Genomic DNA, 8165 nt, shown 5'->3' with positions numbered 1-8165 from the left:
AAACTTTGAAAAGTTCAATGAATTTTTTACACAAAATACTAAGCGATGATTGAAGCACTAAGTTGGTTACATAGTCAATGATTACTATAGTATGTGGATTACAATAGATTAAAATAGTTGAAAACATTAATCAGTATAATTGGAGCCTCAAAGATGGAGTGTGCTATAATCTATGAAGCACAGATACTTCATTAATCTATGAGGCAAAGAATCAGTATCAGACACGTATCGAATACCGATACTTCCAGATACTTCACAGACACATATATGACACGCAATTTGACGTATCTATATTTTCAGATACTTTCCAGATACGTATCTGACACGCGATTTGACGTATCTATTTCTATGCGTGTTTTTTTTTAAAGAAAAAAAAGACAAGTAACTCATATAATATTTCTCAAACTAAAATTAGGCAACTTATTTAAAAAGCTCACTATTCGAGTTCAAAACTAAAAGAAAAATAAATAAATAACGGACCAAACCATAGATTAGAATCATCTAATCTCCATCTTCACATTTAAGTCCCCACAAAGTCCACCAAAATATAAATCATTTGAATGTCTTCAACAATAAGTTCTTCGTTTATCTTCATACTTCTCTCTAATCTTTTCTTCTTCTTTGCAATATGAGTCACTTTTCTATTATATTTTATTAACTATTGTACTTCAACATCTTAAATGTTACTTTTTTTTATATTGTATTTCAATGTTTATATTATATTTTGTGTTATTGTTATTAACTTTTATGCTAAATTTATCTATATCCTAGATTTTTTTTTTTTTTTTAAAATGTATCTTCAACATATCAATATCCTCGTTTTTTAGAAATTATCTGATCGTATCCATATCGTATAGTCGTATCTGTGCTTCATAGGCTATAACAGCTCACCCACCCACTTGAAATTGAGGACCCAAACACCCCTTAATAGTTTCCATCTAAAACTAATGGTAAGTATTTTTAACTATGTTTAAATCTTATTTTAGTTCGTGAATTTTGAATCTTGTTTTATTTTGATCCCTAAACTTTTAAAAGCGTCGATTCTAGTCTCTGAACTTTTAAAAAGTGCTTATTTTGGTCTCTGCTATTAGGATTTTGTTAACACTTAGACATAATGGTGAGATGCTTTGTATTTTTGGACGTCTAAGCTACCAAATAAATTAGTCATGTTAAGAAATCTAGGATTTCAATTTTGAATTGGATAGTAAAGCGATTTTCTATAGATCTCAAAAATCATTTTGTATCCAAGATTTTGACTCGTCACTATTTTAGTACATTGATTGTTGATATTTTACTTCACTTTTATCTTACTCAACTCGTGCTAAATGCAATTTCATCCTTAAACAAATTTCATTTTTAAAATGTTAACATAATCTTTACGGTAGAGGCTAAAATAAACACTTTTTAAAAATTCAAAAACTAAAACAAACGTTTTTTGAAATTTAGAGACAAAAATAGGATTTAAGCCTTTGAACTATTTTAAAAGTTTAACGGTATTTTTGAATCCTTGAAAGCTCAAATGTATTTTTGACCTAAAATACAAAATTTAAGAATATTATGTATAATTTAGCCTAAATGAAAAGAATAACTTTATTTCAATAAAGATGACAGAAAAAGATGCGGGTGAAATTAGCATAACCCACCATATAATTGTGAGGAAAATGGAGAACAAAGGGATAAATCCTACCAATTTTTTGTATTTAAAAAAAAGGAAAAAGAGAGGAAACAATGGGTTTAGAGAGAAGTTTGTTATTTGAACCTGGAAATGAGAATTCCCTCCCCAAATATGGATTTGGATTTAGTACCTAAGGTTAGCCAAACCCAAACCAGATTTTTTACGGATAATCCTTTCACAAGGCCTTAATATTTAAGGACTTGTCCCCATAAACCAATGAAGTCTAACTTTATACTTACGTCACAGCACCTAATAGAGTATAAAGTTTCATTGGGACGACACTCTTAGCCTAATGTTCCTGACTCGATGAAATGAGCCAATGCAATTTGAACTTTTTCTCACGACTTTCCCACTTAATCTCGCATTAGAGACATCCCTTCCAACCCAATGATTTTTGGGTATCCCGATTACGATTTTAAAAGACTGATCAGATGACCAGCCAGATGTTATGAGTGTCGATATAAGTGAGAAGGTTGTCACATTATGTAAAGAAAACTTCCTACTCATTATCGGATTATGGTCATCCGCAAATGGGAGGGACGTTTGTGACAAGACTATGCAAAAATCATCAGGATGGGAGGGAGATCTATAACACAAGGTTGAGTGAAAAAACTTTGAGAAAAAGTTCCTATCGCATCAGCCCACCTCATCGGGTCAAGGATACGACAACATTGAGTTGGGAGGGTCATCACTGATGCAATGGTGCTATGCAATTCTCTAACCTTCTTGGTTGAAGACAAATGTCTTTAACCTATTGAGATATGTTTAAGTTGACTTTATAATCTTTGGTGAAATTCTCTCGAAGCCCCTTCAAAATGCTTACAACAATCTCCAAATACAAAACCAAGAACTACCAGATTGAGTTCCATACATACACAAATTCAAAACAAACAAATGTACCAATGGCTCTCTTTTGTCCTCGTATTTCTCCTCACCAGCCGATAGCATACAGATCCCCCCAACAAAAATGGTGCTGTGCAGTAAAAACGTGTTCTCATCAAAATTGGTTTTCTTTCCCCTCTTTTGGTTGACTTCAGATTCTGCTGCAGGCTGCAGCAGCATGTCGAGAAAAATTACGTTGATGCAGGGAAGGTTTGAGTTATAGACTTCATTATTCAATTTTCTCCTCCTCTTCTTCAAACTGCCTGTTGCCTCCATGGACTCTACTCCACATCTGTGAACTGTCTATTTTCAGCACATTCTACAGACTTTGAGCCTAAAATTTCCATTGCCTTAGCCCCAAAATCACCACTGATGCAACCAAACTCTAAATCTTCATCATCGCTATCAATGCTATTTGGAGTCGCACGATTCTGATAGCTTCTCTGCCGTAAAAGAAACACATTGAAGTAATAGCTTATCAAGTTTTTCCTTGATTTCATTGGGAACCACTTCAACGAATAGTTCCAAAAGCACCGACTCTGATTGTTAAAACTTGATACTGCCAACTCTTTAAATCTCTTTTCCTCTTCAGCAGTCCACTGCAGAGATATTTCCTCCCCCATATGATGAAATCTCCAATCATAGAATGTCAAACCAAGTTCAAGCTTTAATCCCATCCTTGCTTCCGCAATGTGAAATCTAAAACATTCAACAGAACCTGGAAATTGGCAACTACAAGAATCCGGTCTCCCTTTGCCAATGGGATTTTTATCACTTACTACGGAATTAATATTTCCGTGTTGAGAAGGCCATGACTGCGTCCCTAGCCATTTAGAGTCGCTATCGGAAATATTGCCAGTCCACTCAGGTATCACTGCTTGAAATAAAGCACCTGTGGGAACTGGCTTCTCAACAGAATCTTCATTCGGCTGATTGTCTTCCATTTTAGATGGTAAATCACCATTCGAGAGTGCTTGATTCTCGAGTCCCTTCCCAATTTCTGTTGTTAGACTACTGATACAATTACTTTGAATGGTTGGATGTGAATTATTGCACGCCGATGCATTAGATTTTTTGCTGCAACAGATCCTTTCTGTAGAGAGTTGATGGTTATCAATATTATCCTCATAAATGGATGGATGCATCCTTGTTTTCTTCTGCAAGTTTAAACCAAAATCTTTCTTTTCTCAAACTCAGTAGTTCATTAATTCTGTTTAAACAAAGAATCCATTGATAGATAAGCTTCTTTCTTCGTAGCTAAAACTTATGCTTCCCAACCTAAGGAGTGAGCATATAGGCACTGCCTACATTCAACATAAATATGACACTAGAACAGCCACGTTGGCATTTTGGAAAACGAAGTAATAGATAAAATGATTTAGATATATATTCAATTGTATGAACATGGTTCATAAACTTATATATGTCATCAGCATATATGAATAAGTGAAAGGAACCTTTGTCATAACAAACAAAGGATGTACGAAACCAACTAAGTCAATGGAGACATATGGTTGCAAATAAACAAGTGTAACAGACAAGTTGGACATTTTTCTTCAGGTTTAATTGTCATGTCCAAGCGTTTGAACATGACTATCACAAATATGTCAAAACAAGCTCACAACGTTTCCCAAATTTTCAAAAGAAAAATAAAAGAGATGTGAAAAGCCCAACGCAAAACAATGATATTTCTATCTAGTATAATACATGTGTACACATGGGGAAACTCCACTAAATTGATTTTTATTCAACATTTCATATTTTGCCTAAGAAGGGAGCTTTCTTGGGACCTCCTAAGCTGAGGGTTGAAGCTTTTCTCTCCTTTTTTTCCCTATATATATATATTATGATTATTATTATAATTATATCACTGAAATAATTTGTTTCAATAAAAATAAAATGAAAAGGCCAACTTTGTCAAGAAAAATAGTGAAAAGAATGGGGAAAAAGTAGATTGCGAGCTCCTACTAGACCATCTCTGCTCCTAAAAACATAATCTCCATCATCCAAGAACAAAGAGGACAAAAGCCCAAGAAAATGGACTTCCAAGGACTATGGTGTGCACTACCTCTAACAAGAATGAAGGATTGGCCATTAACCTAAAGACCGCTCTTGCCCATAATAATTTTACACCAAACACAAAGCCACCTCCAATTAGGATCTCTAAAACCCACTTATCCAGCAAAACAGTGTTCTTGGAATCCAAGTTTCTGATGCCTACAACAACTAAAGCAAAAAGGCACACCACCCTATTCCAACAAACCAGATGAGAATCAAAACATTCCTTCATCCATTACTAGAATAGATTTCTCATAACACAGTCCCACAGGATGAGAAGCAAGAGAAGCTCTGAATAAATATTTAAATATATATATATATATATATATATATATATTCGAAAAAAAAAGGGCATTAAGAAAACATCAAATTGCATAAGGGTAAGTCCTCCTTTCGGAAAGGCTTTCTCCACTTGGTTGATTTCTTCCATGACAACATGGACAATCCATGTATGGCAGATGAGTTTGGACTCAAGCCTCCACCTATCTAAAATAATAGACAAGTCCTCTCGATCCTTTCGAGTAGATGATTATGAGCATCGACAGGTAAAAAAAAGGAAAAGGAGATTTAAGTCCTCTGTCTAATAACTCTTGATATCTAAAAACAATGTTAGACACGAAGGAAGACACAGATATTGGAGGATGTGAGAAAGATCCCCATCCTAATGATCACAACAGCAGCCCTTCATCCTAGGATCCTATCGAGTCCTTTTACCAAAAGTCAAAGTTGAAAATGATGCTCACCAGTCACCATAGGCCCAAGGTAAAGGTACTTCTATACATATAAGGATATCCCTCCCCCCACAACAAAAACCCTCCTGGTCCATGAAAAATAAATCAGAAAATTGAGACAACTTGTTATTATTAAAAAAATACATACATATACTAATAATCTTACTTCACATATCCTCCTCCTAGTGAAAGCAGTCTAGTTCACAATCACTAGGTTGCTATTCCTCCTAGGAGCTATTAGCATCACCCTCCTAAATCCCCTGGCCTTTGGAATTTTTCTTCCAGCTAGAGCTCTCACTAATATGAAGCAAGCCTTATTCAATCCTCAGAATTCTTGATGAAACTCTCGTCCTTTTCAATCCTACAGATCTCTGGGAATCTATGTAAAATCCACTTTCGATTTCTTAACCCTAGAATTCCCAGGTACATTTATATCCATCCAGTAAACTTATTCCTTGAAGAACTCATCCTTTCCTTCCCACAAATCTGAAACCCTATGAACAGCATCGAAGCTCCCTCCACCAAGAGCATATACCCTGCCGAACTTGACACTTGACTTTATAAGTATAACTTATGAATAACAACTTCCATTTGGGAAACACTATGACCTTATTCTCCTAAAAGAAATATAATAAATATACACACATTCCTTTTGTGGTGGCAAGAACTCTTTCTTTACAGGCACAGTTACTTGAAAACTGAGAGATGTGAACTCCTAATGGTGAGTTAAAAGGTGACGAGAAACAGAATGTCCGAACCCATAAACAAGGAACAACCTTGCTCTATTGTCATTAAAGTATCTGTTATTGAAAACTATACTAGTAGACCCAATGACAAAAATCTAAGTTTTCCTCACTGTGTCCATCGTGTTATCACGTAGGATGCAAGACAGGGTGACATAGAAGTCGTGCTGCTTGCTTATGATGATGGAGACCTGAGGTTCTAATAGCAGTAGGTAACATTTCCCATTTAAATAAGAATGAAAAGGGCGTTGATCATAATCAGGAGACATCTATCCTGAAAAAGAAAGCCAAAGATCGTATTACCTGCATAGGTCAGTTTTTGCTCATAATTGCAGTCCAAAGCAAGAATCCAAGTATGTATGTCTAACGGTTAAGTTAAAATGGGAAGGGGGAGAGAGAGAGAACTGGCTGACAAGCAGAAGAAGTGGGTGAAATCTACCTGTATTAACAGACGTTTCTCAGCAATTCTGTCAACATCTTTCCTAGTTAAAAGAGCATCCTTTGCCCTGATAACTTGAAGCCATAATGCATCATCGCTGGCATATGCTTTCCACTTGGATGCCCCTGGTACTGTACAATTTGATGGATTTCCAGGATGCTTTGCAGTTTTTCTCGCCCACTTCAGCATTCGTAATAACGATTCTCGATATCTCCCATGAGTGTCTAATTCAGTTTCAATGTTAACAGCAGCCAAACTTCTACAATCTTCAATAACATGGATTTGATCGGTTTCACCATTATCCCGAGGTGTCTCAGTACAATTTTGTTGAATTGGTGTAACATCCCCATGAAGATCGTGTTCTTCCTTCTTTAGTTTAGGGAATTTTATTTCCTTCTCCAATGCAGCGGTGGCGACATTAACATTCCCATTTGGTTTGTTAGATTTAAATCCAGAACATTCATCATATAACATACACTTAACCTTTGCCTCCAGTTCCGACAAAAATGGAAAGCTTTTCCTGTAGTGATAATCAGAGTTCCCATTTTCCAGTTTTGTGCCTCCAGATCTCACCATAAGCCATTTCTCTAGGTCACTTAAGTACTTGGAATAAATCAATTTCACTGAAGCCGAAAGCCCAAGATCCAAACCTAATTCCAAAACCACTGAAGACCATAGTTCCTTTTCTGAAACCACTTGATAACCTCCTTTATCTCTTACTACCATGAACAGTTCAAACAAATCCAAAGATCCCCCTTCACCTAGTAACGCTGCCACTGGCCTAATGGATCCTCTACGACCAATTTCCTTTAGAAAAACCCAAAGAATTTTCTCAAAATAGCATCTAATCGTGGCTTTGCAATCATCATAGTTAACATTCGCGTAACTTCCTTCAACCAAACAATCCGGGGCAATGCAACAGCCATTACTGGGATTAGGATCAACATCTTTGTTGCAATCTACAATGGAAGCATTGGATGAAATAGGCCATCTCCCCATGAACTCAATCCCACTTTAAAATAAAAAGCAAAAATCGCAGTTCAGGGTTCCCTATCGTTCGTTTCTTTCTCGTTAAAAATACATATGAAACCAAAAAAAGAAAACCTACAAGATTAGGGCAAATGATAGATAAAACCCTTTGCTAAGAAAACTCAAAAGGGTCTACCTCATTTAGGGAATCTGGGACTCCATTTTTTCTGCAACCCGTTATGAAGACGCAGATTGCCCGGTTGAAGATGGAACCAAGACAAAAAGGGGACGGTCAAATATATGAAAGGCAGGAACTTTGATGAGTTTTAAAATGAAATGGGGGGCAGCTCAACAAAACGAAAGCCAAGGGAAAACACAGCACGCAGGTGGCTTCCCAAGATTTCCTTATTCTCGTTAGATGCACCTTATTAAATTTCACATATTAGACCTTAGGATAGTTTCAAACTTTAAAGTACTTATACATCATGTGAGGTAAAGAATCAATATCAAATATATACCGGATATCGATACTTTTCATATATATATCTGATACGTGATTTGAAATATCTATTTTTACACTTAGTTTTTAAAAGAAAAAAACAATCAACTCATCTAATCTTTCCTCATCTAAAACTAGGTAAACTATTTAAAAAGCTCACTACTGAGTC

At 35.7% G+C, this 8165-nt stretch overlaps 1 protein-coding gene across 1 annotated transcript; it reads right to left on the bottom strand.

Annotated features, from left to right (window-relative positions):
• Window positions 1-2435: 2435 nt before the first annotated feature.
• LOC120082573 (AT-rich interactive domain-containing protein 2) lies at window positions 2436-7904 on the bottom strand. Its single transcript, XM_039037813.1, has 3 exons — window positions 7694-7904; window positions 6529-7540; window positions 2436-3714 (listed from the first exon to the last, which is right to left on the bottom strand). Exons 1-3 carry the CDS (start codon window positions 7696-7698, stop codon window positions 2839-2841), a joined length of 1893 nt encoding a protein of 630 aa, XP_038893741.1. The 5' UTR covers window positions 7699-7904; the 3' UTR covers window positions 2436-2838.
• Between the last annotated feature and the right edge of the window lie 261 nt (window positions 7905-8165).

The sequence above is a fragment of the Benincasa hispida genome, chromosome 1 (assembly GCF_009727055.1).
Source record: "Benincasa hispida cultivar B227 chromosome 1, ASM972705v1, whole genome shotgun sequence".
Taxonomy (NCBI): domain Eukaryota; kingdom Viridiplantae; phylum Streptophyta; class Magnoliopsida; order Cucurbitales; family Cucurbitaceae; genus Benincasa; species Benincasa hispida.
Note: the sequence above shows the minus strand (reverse complement) of the source record. Positions and strands in the feature narration are given on the sequence as shown.

Excerpts from the sequence above, each read along its gene's own strand:
- LOC120082573 (XM_039037813.1), bottom strand. Across the intron at positions 3,715-6,528 it reads AGAAACGTCTGTTAATACAG|AAGAAAACAAGGATGCATCC; the intron begins GTAGATTTCACC and ends TTAAACTTGCAG.